The sequence below is a fragment of the Oryzias melastigma genome, linkage group LG14 (genome assembly GCF_002922805.2).
Source record: "Oryzias melastigma strain HK-1 linkage group LG14, ASM292280v2, whole genome shotgun sequence".
Classification (NCBI taxonomy): Eukaryota; Metazoa; Chordata; class Actinopteri; order Beloniformes; family Adrianichthyidae; genus Oryzias; species Oryzias melastigma.
The window spans coordinates 29,405,907-29,422,507 of record NC_050525.1 but is presented as its reverse complement, the minus strand read 5'-3'; the positions used below and the strand labels follow the sequence as shown (position 1 = coordinate 29,422,507).

The following is a 16,601-nucleotide window of genomic DNA, read 5'->3' as shown; positions in this document are numbered from 1 at the left end:
TTTCTATGCAGAATAACGTATATCTTACAGTTTTGTCCTGTCTTCAATAAATCCCAGCTCAAATAGGTGTTTTTTTACTTTAGAAGCGGCACTAAAGACAGATACACAGTATGCACATCCATCAGATGTTTGTTTTGGGGTGAATCGCAGACACGCTGCAGAGGCCGGCTCTAGCATGACGGCAGTGGGCGACACCCACCAGGAGTGACAGGCGGAGCCTCAGAGATCAAGACATCTTACTTCCAAATGAGTTCACAAAAATAACTCCTATTTCATCAATATTTTGTCCTGCAGTGTTCCAAAGGTAATATTTGATCCTATATGGATATAGTTTAATCTCTGAGACTTAAATCCTGGTCCAGGCCCTTTAAAGAACCGATTCGGAAGAAGAAAAGACGTTTTTCTGTTTAAAATCACGTCAGCTGCTGTGAACAACATTGACTAAAACTATGAGAAATGTATTTATCAATATCTGAAGGAGGCGGAGCTTTGGTGCTTCTTCATTGCTTGATGGTAAACCAATAAAAAGATGCATACTGCCCCCTACTGTGGGGGGGTAACTCAAGCTTGGAACTTTTCAATATTGTGAGAAGCAAACAGGAACCAGGACAACCATGGAGATCTAGAACAGTTCTGGAGGGAGAAGGTTCCATGGACTTCTGCCTGTGGTCCCGGTCTCCCACCCGTTTGTCAGATATTCCTGCTGTGTGTACCTGCTGCTCGTTAGATCAGGTGTGTTTGCCAAAAAGAAACTACAGAGGCGGAGTCAGTGTAAGACTCAGGCCCTCGGGACCGGCCGTTTGACCGGAACATCAGACGGGGTTTCATGTTCAGAATCCTGCAGACGACATTGGAACCAAATTTATCAAATAATAAAATAAAAAGCCATCTGGTTTGGTTTGTTTTCATATATGACGGGTCAGAACCAAACATTGAAATGGACCAAGCCTCAGAACAATCCTGTCGTTCCAACAGCCGATCATTCAGGGGCGCTATTGTCTGGAACCATCTCTGACCCGAGCAGAAAAAAGCAGAAAGAAGAGGTGTCTGGATCAAACTGGAACCAGGACCAGAGTTTGATCAGACCGGAACCAGGACCAGAGTTTGATCCATCCTGGACAGAACTGGATCAGACTGGAACCAGGACCAGAGTTTGATTCAAACTGGATCAGACTGGAACCAGGACCAGAGTTTAATTAGACTGGAACTAGGACCAAAGTTTGATTAGACCTTGATCAGACCAGAACCAGGACCAGAGTCTGATCTGTCATGGACCAAACTGAGCAGGTCCAGAGTTGATCAGACTGGAACCAGGACTAGAGTTTGATCCGTCCTGGACCAAACTGGATCAGACCGGAACACGGACCAGAGTTTTGATCAGACCTGGATCAGACCGGAACCAGGACCAGAGTTATATCAGACCTAGATCAAACTGGATCAGACTGGAACCAGGACCAGAGTTTGATCCGTCCTGGATCAGACCGGAACCAAGACCAGAGTTTGATCCGTCCTGGACCAAACTGGATCAGACCGGAACACGGACCAGAGTTTTGATCAGACCTGGATCAGACCGGAACCAGGACCAGAGTTATATCAGACCTAGATCAAACTAGATCAGACCGGAACCAGGACCAGAGTTATATCAGACCTAGATCAAACTAGATCAGACTGGAACCAGGACCAGAGTTTAATTAGACTGGAACTAGGACCAGAGTTTGATCTGTCCTAGATCAAACTGGATCAGACCAGTACCAGGACCAGAGTTTGATCCATCTTGGATCAGACCGGAACCAAGACCAGAGTTTGATCCATCCTGGACCAAATTGGATCAGACTGGAACCAGGACCAGAGTTTGATTAGACTGGAACTAGGACCAAAGTTTGATAAGACCTTGATCAGACCAGAACCAGGAGCAGAGTTTGAGCCGTCCTGGATCAGACCGGAACCAAGACCAGAGTTTGATCAGACCAGAACCAGGACCAGAGTCTAATCCGTCATGGACCAAACTGGACAGGACTAGAGTTTGATTAGACCTTGATCAGACCGAAACCAGGACCAGAGTTTGATCCATCCTGAACCACACTGGATCAGACTGGAACCAGGACCAGAGTTTGATCAGACCGGAACCAGGACCAGAGTTTGATCGGTCCTGGACCCAACTGGATCAGACTGGAACCAGGACCAGAGTTTGATCCATCCTGGGTCAAATTGGATCAGACTGGAACCAGGACCAGAGTTTTGATCAGACCTGGATCAGACCAGAACTAGGACTAGAGCTTGATCAGACCTGGACCAGACTGGAACCAGGACCAGAGTTTGATCAGACCAGAACCAGGGCCAGAGTTTGATCTGGCCTGGATCAGACCAGAACCAGAGTTTGATTAGACCGGAACCAGGACCAGAGTTGGATGAGACCTCCCAGAGAGAACACTCCTGGCTTCGCTTTCAAGGTTGTAATAAGTTTGGGATTTTTTGCACCAAAGTGCAGAAGTGTTTCCGGTTCTGTCTGGTACTAAAGATCATCTCAGGAAATGATCGACCCAAACTGTCGTTAAAGTCTCTTTCTAAAAGACCGGTAAGTGAGCAGTGATGGTTCTGCAGAGTCCACCAACCAACCGAAGCTTTGACAGCTGTCCTCCAGGAGCATCCGCACGCGCATGTGGTGATGCACGTGCATGTTTCTAGTCTGCTGGACCGGGTCTGGAGGGACTCAGACCCCCCACCAGTACCGCGCTGTTCCCCCGAACCCCCACAGAGGCGCTGCTGGACCGACTGATCCATCCCTTAGGGACTCGGGTCAGAGGTCAGCAGCACCTGTGCTCGCTCACGCGCCCTTACCTGTCTCGGGGGTCGATCCAGCTGGTGCTCTGGTTGATGTGGTCGATGTAGTAAACTTTGCCGTCAAAGTCTCGGGCCTCCTCCCAACCGTCAGGTAGCGGCAACTCCTTCCTTGGCATGTCAGGCGAGTCTCCATGTACCGACCTCTAAGAGCGGAATCACGCCGATGAGGAGCTCCGTTCTCTCATCTTCACCACCGGACCCCAGAACCTCCGGCCTGCTGCGATTCGGATCGGGATCAGGCCACGGGAATAATCCATAATAATCCTCAGAATAGTTGGGAACCCTGCGCGCGCGGACGAGCGGAACCGTTCGGGGGATGAAGGAGATCCAGCTCGCTGCACCGACTCCCAGCATCCGCAGCGGCGGCCGAACCGACTCCTGGCGCCGGGGCGCGAGCCTCCCCGCGCGGCTCGCAACTTTCCCGACCCGCGTGGAAAACTTGGAACCCGCTTCAGAAGAAACCCGCGGTTATTCACGCTTCACGGGGCACGGACCGCGCCGGTCCTCCGCTTCTCCCCGGCGGAACCTCGGTTTGGGTCCTAGTCCCTAGTCCTGCAAGAAGACAACAAAGAAAAAGTTGAGTTGTTCCCGTAAACCGGAGGAGTTGGACCGGGCTCTGGAACTCCCGGACGGGCTCGGCTCCTCCGCTTACCAGCAGGCCACCATGTTTAGCAGCAGTCATCAATGCTAGCGGCCGGACAGCCGCGGGGCACCGAGCACTCCGACCCGCCTTCAGGAAAGCGCGTCGGAACCGGACCCGAACCCGCTCCACTCCGAAACAAACTTCTTCTTAACGCCGGTTTAGCCCCAGTTGACGGCGGAGGGGGGGCAGACAGGCGGCGGTAAACTCCAGTCGTTCCCAAATCGCTATGGCGTCAAGTTAGCCCGCGCAGCCAAAACAGTTTCCGCTTTCAAAATAAAAGCACAGGTAATTGCAAAAAGCACTTCCGGTTACGGTGCTTTTTTTCTTTCTTTCTTTGCAAATAAGTTATTACGGGGGATGACACTACATGTATACATGTGGAGACAAAACAATTCAATTTAAGGATTACCAAAAGAGAAAAAAAATATATAAAATTAATTTAAAAAAATAAATAAATTAAAAATGAAAATATAAATATAGATAAAATTAAAAGAACATTTCTAACTGTATTCAGAAATCTAAATTCAATTGGGAGGGATCAATATATAAATAATCCCAACCAAGATTATCCACACATTAAAGGATAAGGAAAAAGCATATCAGTCTAGCTAAACTGACAAACATTTTAAAAGTTTTGTGGCATTCCTATTTTTTAATTATTATTATTATTTTTAGAGATTTACAAAAATATATATAAATCCTTTTTCTTCTAATAGGTAGAGGGAATGATTTTTAAGTCAAGGATGCTCCTAAAATGTATTATTGCACTTTATATCAGACAGAAGGACATTATCAATTAACAAGGATGGAAGCTGAGGTAAATGCTGAACATTTGCTTTAATCAACTGAGTTAATTCAGGAGAAATTGCCTTAATGACTCGAATGTTCTATATTTATGCAATCCAACTGAATTCTGGTTACAATCTCGTGAAAACTTGTATAGATGGAAGGGGGGGAATAGTCTAATAGACTTACTCTGATGAAAATTGTGTTTTTGAAATGTTCTTGTGGCATTTTTCTGATGATGGCGCACATTAATAAAGAAAATTATTATTATTATCATTCAAATCTTGGGGTGTCAAGAGCAGACCAAGTGCTATTTGAAAAAACTCTCAGTTGGAACATAGAAACTATGCTGGGCGGGGCCACAGTCTGTCGCTCCGCCCCATTCTGATGCAGACAAATGGATCCATGAACATCTTTGTTTTCCTCGTCCGAGCTGGAGTCTGGATCAGAACTGTCCGGCTGGATAGAAACGATATTGCTGCTGTTTTTGTTGCACTGTGATGTTAGGTTGGAGTGACTTGGTGCAGAGGTAGAGCAATCAACCCTGATTGGAAGATTGTAGGTTTGGTTCCCATCTGTGAGCCCATGTGTTGAAGTGTCCTTGAGCAAGACACTGATTGCCCCTGGTGGTCATGGGTTGGTGCCAGTGTTCATTAGCAATGTGTGTGTGACTGTAAAGCACTTTAGGCCTTCTAAGAAGGTAATAAAGCACCATATATGTGAACGCCATTTGCCAATATGAGTTGTGAGGAGTAATGAACTCCTGCTGCTCTGCAGAAACTATGTTTTTGGCTAAAAACCAAATAATCGTTATTAAAAAAACATTGGGAGTGCTATGAAAAGAGATCAAAGGTTGATTAGAGTGGGACTTTATTTTTTTTTCTCCAGGCTGGTGCGACATTTATTGTATACAGTACAGTAAGAGGAAATAGTCCATCTTTTTCATGAAAGCTTTCATTTATTGTTAGCAGTTCCTGGTAATTCTGCTTTTCATCATTTCCAACTTCAGGGTAAAATAGAAAGAACAGTGACCTCTGGTGGCCAACTGCAGTCAAAGCAGGACAGACATTTTCGTGAATTCAGAAGAATAACTTAAGTTAAAACAGCAGCAATATAATTGAATATGGAGTAAAGTTACTTCTACTTGACTCCTAACAGCTGCCATAACTGACGGGTTTGTGCAGCAGGCTTTCCTCAGCATCGTTTGCTTCGTGTTATTTTAGAGTAAAATAAATGTCAGTTCTAAAGCTGAAGACTGAGCCGTGTCAATCCAGGTTTTTATCTCCATCTTCAGGAACATCTTTGTTCCTGCGAAACCTCAGAAGAAACCGGAGAACCTTGTGAACGTCCACACCTGGGATTCGAACCTGCTCCCCATGAGGAGACAGTGCTGACCGCTACACCAGCTCCAGCCTGTCTTTGTAGCCTCCATGTTTGTTGCTTTTATGCCAACATCACGATCTTTGCGCGTTCTCGTGGATGCACAAACACAAGTCACGTGTTTGTGGATCAACCGCCCCAGCTTCCACGCGCGCGCTGGATGTGCGTTCAGAGCGCGCGGGGAAGCGGCTCGCGCCAGCCCTCGGTCCTCCGCGTCCCCGCCCTGGTCGCGGCTTCCCTCATGGTCCTCCTGCGGCACATCTCCACCGCGCTGAGCGCCGCCGTGGCCGCGCTCGGGTCCGCGCTCTTCATGGCGCTCAGCTTCCTCTACACGCGGCGCGTGTGGTCCACGCACGCGGAGTACTGTCCGATCTCTGAGGTGAGCGCATGAGGGATGGGGGTCCTGAGGGGAGGAGAACATGGGGGCTCTACCGGAGGCTCCGGTGAGGATCCGTAACGTTCAGGGGCGCCGCTAGAGTCTCTGCGGTCCCACCAACTGCAGCCCCCCTCAGATGATGCTGCATCCACAGCGGAGGTTCGGATGGTCGTTCTTCTTTTTCTCGTTTAAAAGGAAATAAATGAATACAACAGTTTTTTCTGAGGACCTGCAGCTGAAGGAGCAGCAGTCTCCCTGATGACGCTCTGATGTTGAGTTAAATGTTCAGAACTCTTCTATGGACTTCCTGTTGCCTAACTTTTGCTGTTTGGATTGTTTTCGGCTCAGGGGGCGTGTCTTAGCGTGTTTCATCTCTGCTGAAGGATTATATAATCACCTCAGAAATGAATCAATGGATCTTCTGATTGTTGATTATGATTATTTTGATGCATTGATCCATTTCTGTAACAAACAATTATAAATGTAGATGTGAGCCTTTGATTGGCTCCTTTGGGACGTGCTCCCCGCCCACACTGACAGGACTGGTGTGTCCTCATTCTTGTTGCTGCTATTCATTCCTGGTGGGTCGGTCACTCACACTCACCTGTTCTCACCTGTGCTGTGTTTGGTAGCTGCTGTCCTGTTGATCCCTGCAGGACCTGGCCTTGTTTGATCTATTTACCTTCAGCCGGTGACCCGGATCAGAAGCATATTTGTCATGAAGAAGCTAAAAGGTCGAGGTTACCTGCAGCATGGTGGTCATGGGTCCTTATAAAGTCCTGAAATGTCTCAGAAATAGACCTTAAGAGGAGTTATCGTCAGTTTGGAGCAAACAGGTCTTTGTTTTTGTAAAGTCGATGCGGTTTACCTTCAGACTGAAACCGAACCAGAAAAATGGGAATGTCCTAAAGTCATTAGCTGCTGGTAAATCAATTCTAACGCGTGCAATGAACCGTTTGTTGTAGGAAAACATCATTTGACTTTGAGACATAACAGCTTCTAAAGGCTTTAGCAGAACACGAGTGTCAACAGGAACACTACCAGCTGTTTAGAACTAGCTTAGAAAAATGCTGCTGGCCAGCGTGTCTGGTCAGCTGAACGCCATCCGAGAGATTTACCGGCACTGCTGGAGCGGGAAGGCCGGAGCGGTGTTTCACCGTCCAAAGGAGAACCTGTGGGTTGAGTCTAGACCGGGGGTCCCCAAACTCTTTCCCTCAAAAGACCAAAATCTAATTTTTTTTTTTGACAAGTTAGACATTACAAAGCGTGGCGACCAAAATCTAAATGGGATCCGCCAAGTACACGATTTTACGCATGTCATGAAATTAAAGGAGAAAATAAAAAATATGGTTGAATGTATTTATTTTGATTCTGCATCACTAAGGTAACACAGAATAAAAAGTAACATTTGCTGAAGATGCTGAAAATGATAACTAAAAACACTGAAGCTGATAACCAGCCAAAATATTAGCTAAATGCCAAATTAGCCAAAAAAAACTAGCATGCAGCTGAAATATTAGCCAAAACAGCCTAAAAAATCCCATTAAATTCCAAAATAGTCCAAAATGCTAGCAGAATGCACATTTTTAAAACCTTAAAACTGAAACTTTTTAACATAATTATGAATAATAAAAAGGCAGGAATATTATTCCAGGATAAATTAACTTAAACCTTAAATAACTTTAATATTTTACTCTCCATAAAAATATATTTTGTCAAAATTATTCAAGTTAGAAATGAGCTCAAGATAACATCTGACCATTGATAACAATAGAATAGAATAGAATTACCCAGAGGGCCGGATCCGGCCCCCGGGCCTTGACTTTCACACGTGTCAAAGGGCCGGGTCTAGACCTTTGACACGTGTTGTTTACAGAGTCCAGTCCTGCAGGATTCAGTCATTCGGTGCTGCTAACCAGCTGGAAGCTAAATTGGACCCGGCTGGGTATTAGCAGGGAGATACTAGCATATCTCTGCTTATCGCTCTCTGGTTTACCTCCACTGAATGTGGACAACACTATGACATGCATTCACTATCAGGGCTGTGGGGGAAAAATGTATTTGGCGAAATATCGTGATATTTTGTTTGGTAATACTTGTGTTGATTTAAAGTACTGACAAGACAATATTTAATGAATTATTTATGAGCATCCTTCAGGGCCTAACTTTTGTTCTCCACCCTTGACTGCTAGCTAGCAACACAGTGAGCCTCTTTGAGCAGCTCTACACCAAAACAACAAGATCGCCCGAAAACTAACCTGTTAAATGTTCACTCAGCCTCACGGTTTTTGTTGTTCTGAGACACGTACTACTTAGTTTTTACTTTTTTTTTTTTTTACATAATCTTAAATAAAAAACAGTCTCGGGATATTTTGATATGTATCGTGTGACACATATCTGTCAGGACTCACCCAGCCATGTCCTCCTCCGACCACCAGAGGGACCCCTCTCCTGAGTTCTAACCATCTTCAGCACCTTCCTCACTACAACTCCCATCAGCCACCACTTCAGTCTTCTCCCTGCACAGCTGATCATCCTCATCAGAACCACCAGCATTATACTCAGTCCAGCCTCAACATCAGTGCGAAGTCTTGATCACATTTATCCGTCAGTCTGAGCAGTTTTTCCTAGTATGATTCTCGCCTGTTTATTTGTTCCTCTGCCTCGTCTCTGTGTTTTTGACCATTTCCTGTCTTGTGACGCTGTCTATGTCTTCCTCTTGCTCTGTTCCATTGAACCGTTAGCAAATGGATCCTAACGTCTCAACCTTTTCGTCATAGTATTGGGATACGTATCGTATCGCTAGACTCTTGCCAGTACACACCCCGAATTACTATTACTGCTGGTGTACCATGGGGGGGTCTGGATCGTCTATCCTTGATGGAATCAGAACCCCCAACCGATCCTGGTCTTTAACCCAGCGACCCCCATCGTTCATTGGCAGCACATACCTAGTTCCTCTTCTGTTGTTGGGTAGAAGACAGAACCAGAAAGGTTCTGTTCCTGTAACCCTGGATTCTGGGATCAGACTGTTGACTGTTGCTGGGAACCCAGAGTTGAGCATTGAAGCTCATCAGTTTCAGGCTCCCACCCTCCAGAACAAACCGAGCTCTGATGGAGCAGCGCTGGAGTTTCTATGGTCAAAACCTGACGGTCCTTTGAGGAGCTTCAATGAGGGGAGTGGATGGAAAAAAAAAATATTTTTTATGGATGAAGAAGAGGTTTCTTGTTTGTTAGGAAAAACTAAATGGATTTACTAAAGTGGGCTGTCTGCTTCACTCTGACGGGCTTCTCCAGAGCGAGTCAGCTGGAGCTTCAGCCATCACGTCTCTGAATGTTTGTCCTGGATTCTCGGCCTGCAGGAGGAGGACGAGCGTGGGAAGCGTCAGGTTCTGGTTCTTGGTCTGGATGGAGCCGGGAAAAGCAGCATGCTGCGACGTCTGACCTCTGGAGACGCGGCGGCTCGGACCGGCCGGTGCCGACCCACCCGCGGCTTCAACTTCATAAGTCTGAACATCCCTGCTTTCCAGCTGGACTTTCTGGAGGGTAACGGTGCTTCTTTACAGAATAGAGGAACAGTGTTCAGTCTGTGAGATGTTTTGATCAGACAGCATGAAAGTCAAGATAAAGACGGTCTTATGCCGCTCCGCTGAGGACAGGCAGCCCTTGTTGTCATCAAAAGACTCCTCAAATTCATCTTAAGGAGAGAAAAAAAATCACTTTATGTAACAATTAGACAGCAGAGCAGACAGAGAATCAGGATCTGAAGCCCAGAGGAGGGAGAGAGGAGGGAGTTTATCTCTTTTCATTTTGACAGCAGCTCATAATCTTATTCTAGTTATGTTCAAAGCAGCTGCACTGTTTGACTACATTATTGTTCCTGTGGTCATCATCATGTAGGCAGAACATAAATCTCTGAGGACGAGTCCAGGACCAGTTAGCTCCTTTACTGCCTGAATCTTGGGAGATGCTGTACTTAGATGTGAAACTCCATGACCGTCATGAAGCATCCTTCTGTGAACCATCAGCACTAACTAACTACGGTGGTCGACAACCGCCATCGCAGCAAAAAAAGTTACAGCAAACAAAAAAGTGATCTTAGCAAAGATTAAAAAGTAACTGCGTAAAAAAAAATTGAAGCAAACAAGAAAGCTACAACAGAATTGGTTATAGGATTGTTTTTGCCGACGGACACACCGGAGCTGGTCTGGTTTTTGCCATATGCACTGGTGCGAGGAGAATATGTAATTAATCTCCTCATTTTGTTAACCAAGAATTATATTCACACAACTAAAATGAACAATTCTCTGATTTATTGGCCCAAATTAGTTCTTACATACAATTTATTTCCCTCAGAACAAACAAACACTGAAAACATGTCATCTTGTGATTTAACATTATTTTATTTTGTTTGCCCCCCCACCCCCCACGTTTATTTTGAACAATTGATCTACAGTTTACTGTTCTCTGTTTAATACTTTACTCCACTCCTGTTCTGTTGATTATCCTCTGGTTAGTTAGTAGACTTTCTGTTTGCAGATACTTTTTTTTCAGCGACGGTGGTTCTTGGCCACCATGTGTATCTAATGAAATTTCTCATCAGCTGAAGGTGAATCGTTGTTTCAGACCAACCTTGAATTTCCACTGCGGTGGGCCGGGAGCCTCACCTGCCGCCGCCGTGCAGTCATCTTCTCATAACGGTTTCCGTGGTTAAACAGAGTGAAGAGCTGCTGGATTGCAACTGCTCTGACAGCTCCAATATTTAACATCTCATGTTTAAAAGATGATGCAGTTCTGGTAAACATGCTCAGGAACGCTGACCTGAATTCATCTGAAGGAAATGACTCCTGTGGCGCCGCTGCAGAAGAACTAAAACCAACTAAATGTCTCTGTGGTGTTAAACCGCCACTTCTGACACCAAAGAGAAACATTTGTTCCCTTAGATCAGGCGTGTCAAACTCAATCACACGGGGCCAAAATCCAAAACACTCCTCAGGTCGCGGACCGAACAGGATAAACATTTATTGAACACTCTAAAACTAAATTTTTAAAACCTTAAAACCATAACTTTTTAACATAATTATCTATTAGATATATAACATTACCTGTGATAATGCTAGTGTGAATGCTGTAAGCTGGATTTGGCCACTGAAGATGGTAGTGCTGATAGTTGAAGATGATGAAATTGTTAATAAAATGATAATAAAATGAAATGATCTGGAGGGCTGGATATGCTTTAGATCAGGGGTCACCAACCTGGGCCCCCGCGGACACCAGGGTGCCTCCAAGGACACCCCACAAGGTGCCCACAGGTCTCTTCTAAAAATAACACAACTTGTGAGCTGCTTCTAAAATTCTATTTTATTCTGTTGCTATTTTTTTATCACACATTACATAGTTGATAAACATGGGACAGAAAATACTGAAAATGGGAGATTTTTCCAATGAAATGTTAGAGATCATCTGAAAATGTAACAATTACTGAGATTAATTTTTGAATATTGATATCTGTTTCCAGCTTGTTGTCATTGTTGATAATTATGGTGAGAAATCTTCACATAGAGGAGTATCATTATTCTTTATTAATAATGTCGAACTAAAGCCAAACTAAGGAAATTTGTTATTTCAAACTGGTAGCCCTTCGTATGCCTCAGTACCATGAAGTAGCCCTCAGTTTCAAAAAGGTCGGTGACCCCTGTTTTAAAATGATGACTGAGCATCTGAGAGTCCCACTGTAGCAGGACTGTTGGGCAGATCAGGGATCTCCTGCGGAACGGCGCTGACACGTTTCCGTGGTAACAACAGTGTTTTCTGCTGTGCAGTTGGCGGCGGCGAGGATCTGCGCCGTTACTGGTTGGACTACTTGAGAAAGACTCACGTTCTGGTGTTTGTGGTGGACTCATCTGACAGACCTCGCCTCCCGTTAGCTAAAGCTGAGCTTCACCGCCTCCTGGAGGAGGGGCCTCAGCTGCCAGTCGTCGTCCTGGGAAACAAGCAGGTAAACGAACATGGTCTGAACCCGGACAGGGATTAAAATGTGAACGTCACAACAAGACCACCAGTTCTACTTCTCAGGTGACAGTCAGGTGATAATGAGCATCAAGTGGGTGGGGTTAAAGGGGCGGGGCCAACATCCTGATTGCATACAGGTCAGTTTAGAGATGAGAAGTCTCTGTTGCATGAATGAAAATTTTTGGCAGGAGCCTCTGCTCTGCAGCGTCCAAGCAGCAGACGGTCCAGGTAAAGAGGGTTTGAACAGTCAGACCCAGAACTTCTGAGGCCCTGATCGGTCTGATCCAGGCGTCTTAAAGACCCACTCCGATGAAAATGGTGATTCTAATGTGTTCTTGTAGCATTTTTATGAAGATGGAGGACAGATGTCATGAAAATTAAGATTAAAGCTACTGTACATTTCTTAGTATTTCTCCTTCAAATCATTGTGAATCAGGAGCAGCTTGTTTAGGTGATGGTGGGCGGGGCCAACAGCTCCCGGCTCCGCCCCATTCTGATGCAGACAAATAGATCCATGAACGTCTTTGTTTTCCTCCTCTGAGCTGGATCTGGATCAGAACTGGATCGCTCTGATGTTGCTGCAATTTTTGTTGTAAGCTAGCAGGAGAGACTGTTAACAGATGGATGATGGGAAGGGGGCGGGCTTACGTCAGTCTCGCCCACAACTCAGAGGCGAATTTCTAACAAACGTTTGGCTAAGACAGCCTCATTCTAAGGGAAGTCTTTGAAGATGATCGGAGTGTTGGTTGAACCTCATGCTGCCGTCCAACCGGAATCCTCCGGCTTTCGCTGAACCACCAGCTCGCATTCATTTCATTTTTCCAACATTTTGGGGTTTTCTAATTCATCCTCCAGCATTTTTCCCAGAACTTTTCTGAGACGTTCAGCTGCTGTGTTCTTATTATGTTGTGTTATAATTATCGGAGACCTCAACGTTCTCCAGGGTGGAACCTTCAGCGTCTGCAGGAGCGTCTGCAGATATGTGTGCAGAAGCGTCTGCAGACACGTGTGCATTAGTGTCTGCAGACCTCATAGGTCATAGTAATAAGAGGTGGATGTTCTTCTCACCCTCCCCAGGATAAGGCTGATGCGGTGAGCGGGGCGGAGCTTCACGAAGCCTTGGCCCTGCACTCTGTGGCTGCAGACAGAAAGCTCTTCCTCTTGACCTCCCAGCTGGACTCTGGAGCTGTGAGGAAGTCCTGTCAAGACCTGGACACCATCCAGAACCTCCTGCTGCAGCTCCTCTGAACACCTGAGGAGGCGTCGCCTGATGTCTGCAGCTGCCTCCAGTTGAGGCAGAGCGGGAAACCATGAAGAGGAAGGAGATGAAACGAGGCAGAAGTGGGTCTCCTTCAACAGACAGCAGAGTGGGTGGGGGTGGGGGGGGCACTCCTGTGTCTGTGCTGTGGAGCTGACGGGGTGGGAGTGGTGGGGGGGTTCTTAACTATAAGTTATATCTGTGTAAAGATGAGTGTTAACTTTTCATGTGAACTTCATTTACAGAAACAAACGTCTTGTGTACTTTGGATTCTGAATCACTTGAGTTTCTACGAAATGATTTCCATTGATATTTATAAATATGGTCATATGTTAATGTCGAAGAGAAGACGACCTGGAAGTGGAATTTTATCATATTCTTAAACACTTCAAAAGCATGACTCCTACTACATCTATGTCAACAGCAGCCCCTCCCATACCCACGAAAACGAGCGGGTCCTCACGATCTGATGTCACAGAGTGAGCCCGCCCCTTTCAGGAAGAGTCTGCTCTGACGGCTCCGCCCCCAGTCTAACACCAACACCCAATTTCTCCACAGACCAATGATCAGCAAAAGACTTTTATTTTAGATGCATTCATTCATTCGTCCTCTTGTCCGCTTTGTCCCTTTCGGGGTCGTGGGGGTGCTGGAGGCTAACCCGGCTACTGAGGGGCGAAGGCGGGGTTCACCTGGACAGGTCTCCAGTCTGTCACAGAATACTGTAGTTGTGTCCTGTCTTCAGTAAATTCCAGCTCAAACAGGTGTTTGTTACTTTAGATGTGGGGCTCCTTTAAGACACGCTTTACTGATGCTTTTGGAAAAACAGGACAGAATCCAAAACATGTGCAAGACTTCAATCTATCAAAGCAGTCTGGAGGATTTGATAGAAGTTAAAGCAGCGTTACAATATCCAAAATCTTCCCTTAAAGATGAATTCCAGCTAATAGAATCAAAATGGGGGATTTGGGTCAGATCAGAACAGTAGACCTTTAATGGGATTAAGATCCTAAACTGATTCCAAATCTCCACGGTAACCACATTCTTCATGATGAACATCTGCACTTATTACTGTCTCTGTGGTTTATGACGGGGGGGTCTGAATCCAGGCCTCGAGGGCCGGTGTCCAATGTTGTCTAACCAACCTGCCATTGAAGCTCCTAATTGGCTAAACACACCTGATCCAGGTAATCTGCAGCTGATAAAGCGGGATTTCTGGAAAACCACCATAAGGCCAGTCCTGGAAGCTGGAGTCCAGACTCCAGGCTGAACGGGTTCTCCTGAAGGTTAGCACCAGGAAGTTGCCTGAACCGCGGTGACGAGGCCCGTCCCAGGTGGTGGAACAGACCTCACATGCACCGCGGCTGAAGGAGAAAGGCGCCTCGCGTCATCATGGAGCCAGGGCACTCTGGTTGAGAAGACGTCCACGCCCATCTAAAGCTGCCCACAGCTCCCTTACAACCCCAAAGCAAAACTTTGTTCAAAAGTTTGATCTTTTCTGAGTTAAAAGCACTTATTATCTTATGCTGAACAACATTGGTTACTAGCTGTCCAGATCTGCACTGAGATGATCCTGTTTGGCAGAGTGTCTTTTATTTTGAAAAGAATTTATTTGAGCTTCTATCAAACATAAAAAAACAAAAAATTCAATTTCCAGATATGGTATTTTCCTTTTAGATTTCTGCTTTTGCTTATGCCAAAAATAGACATAATTCATATTTATTATTAATAAAAAAAGCAGGTTGTGAATGCAAATCCAAATTTCTTTCAGAATAAAGTGAGACTCTGCGTCTCCTTGTAGGTTTTGATCAGTAGAAAACAATCCCAAATGGTTCTTTACTGCTAGAGGTTGCTGACCTCTGTATTAACACATCCGACGAGAGACGAGGACGTCGACCGGAGGGATGACCGGTGAACTAAAGCGCATCACTCCAACGTGGATCTGTATAACCCTCCCAGCTCCTCCACAGACGACTGATCTAGACTTGGTGAGATTGAAGCTCCAGATGACCAAGTTTTAGTCTCTGCACAAGATTTGCTGGAGTGTAATAAAGAACGAGGGTGTGGGGTAACTGGGGGAGGGGGGTTTATCACTTTTTTCCCATTTGGGAATCTCCTGATCTTGTGGGTATTGCGGTCTTCCCAGGTAGCCGTCGGCAGGCTTTATCTTGACGTACCAGGACTCGGCGTGCAAACCCGTCCGGCCCTATTTGGTTGAGTATTTATGGTGACGTCCGACTCAACTACAAGCGCGGTGACAGAGCGACGGGGTGGAGATGGGCTCAGTTCAGGATGGATTTGAAGATTCCATGTGACAAATTGTAAATAAACTGTTCTCCTTATTGAGCATGTTCTAAAGTCTATTTTGGCTCCCAGATGATCAGGAGTGGAGTAGGTGGGAAAGTTTTTTTTTTTTCCGTAATCTCATTTTCAGGTCCAAGTTTTAACTTTTTCATCCTGGAAAAACCTGCACAGGTGAAATCTGCAAAGTGGGATTACAGGTGATTTAAGGCTCACTGGACACACTCATTTATCTGACAGACATGAACATAGGAAAAGCAGTCCAGGATAACGGAATGAAAATGAAGATCTGCTCGCAATCAAAGAGAAAATGTGACTTTAGTAAACAGAAACATTCTGTAGAAGAGACACGGCGCAGATTGACAAAAGCACGCAAAACGGCCCTGAAACAAACCGCTGAGACCGAGAAAGGTGCTAAAATCTCCTGCTAAATCATACATTTTTTAACACTTTTTTTCCTGCACCACAAAGAGGAACAACTTCCGTTATGGAGAGGAACAACTTCCACTTCCAGCATGGGGCGGAGCTCCAGCCGCCATGTTGTCTGTAGCTGGAGGCCTCTCTCGGTTTGGGCTCATTAGGTAAAGTTTAAGCCCTAACATGTAAATCTAATTTCTTTGAAAATAAAACAAACAAAAAATATAAAGAAGCTTAAAATCTTATTTAAAACACACTTTAGTATTCTAGAAAATAAAAAAGGTTGCCATGTTTAAGCCTGACTATCCTAGACTGTAGAGAGATGGACATTGCTGACTGTAACATCACCCATAAAAAATGGTTTTACGCAATGTGGGCGTCGCCATTTGGAGCCAGACGCCAGTGATTGGTCCGAGTTGGTCTGAGTCATGTTTTTAGAGGAAGTACTGTCACCAATCAGGAGTGAGCTTGTTTGAAGTCCAAACCTCTTCCACAGACACAGAGAAGCTGTCATTCAGATGTTGGAGGTGGGGCCAGTGGGCACAACTGAGGCATCTGATTGGCCAGTTTATAAATGATGAACAAAAAAG

General features: G+C 45.5%; 2 protein-coding genes across 3 annotated transcripts in view; one reads left to right on the top strand and one right to left on the bottom strand.

The window, feature by feature from the left end:
- wwc1 (WW and C2 domain containing 1) overlaps positions 1-4,245 on the bottom strand; it is a 29,350-nt gene extending 25,105 nt beyond the window's left edge. The window contains exons 1-2 of the mRNA XM_024262378.2: positions 3,494-4,245; positions 2,839-3,393 (exon numbers count right to left, since the gene is read on the bottom strand). Coding sequence (XP_024118146.1) covers positions 2,839-2,957 — 119 coding nt within the window. The 5' untranslated portion in view covers positions 2,958-3,393; positions 3,494-4,245. The remainder of the gene's footprint in view (positions 1-2,838; positions 3,394-3,493) is intronic.
- Positions 4,246-5,574: 1,329 nt separating this feature from the next.
- arl10 (ADP-ribosylation factor-like 10) lies at positions 5,575-16,484 on the top strand. 2 transcript variants are annotated; one of them, XR_002918023.2, is made up of 5 exons: positions 5,575-6,029; positions 9,389-9,572; positions 11,849-12,024; positions 13,116-13,379; positions 15,440-16,484. XR_002918023.2 is itself a non-coding variant. In XM_024262459.2 (4 exons), exons 1-4 carry the CDS (start codon positions 5,811-5,813, stop codon positions 13,284-13,286), a joined length of 750 nt encoding a protein of 249 aa, XP_024118227.1. In that variant the 5' UTR covers positions 5,576-5,810; the 3' UTR covers positions 13,287-13,836. The 2 variants fall into 2 exon arrangements, 1 of the variants encoding a protein (XP_024118227.1); XM_024262459.2 differs by lacking the exon at positions 15,440-16,484 and having other exon boundaries at positions 5,576-6,029; positions 13,116-13,836.
- Positions 16,485-16,601: the final 117 nt, after the last annotated feature.

Bases quoted from the DNA above. Each gene is read 5' to 3' on its own strand.
- arl10 (XM_024262459.2), top strand. From the start codon at position 5,811: ATGTGCGTTCAGAGCGCGCGGGGAAGCGGCTCGCGCCAGCCCTCGGTC. The intron at 6,030-9,388 runs GTGAGCGCATGA...CTCGGCCTGCAG, and splicing joins AGTACTGTCCGATCTCTGAG to GAGGAGGACGAGCGTGGGAA. The intron at 9,573-11,848 runs GTAACGGTGCTT...TCTGCTGTGCAG, and splicing joins CCAGCTGGACTTTCTGGAGG to TTGGCGGCGGCGAGGATCTG.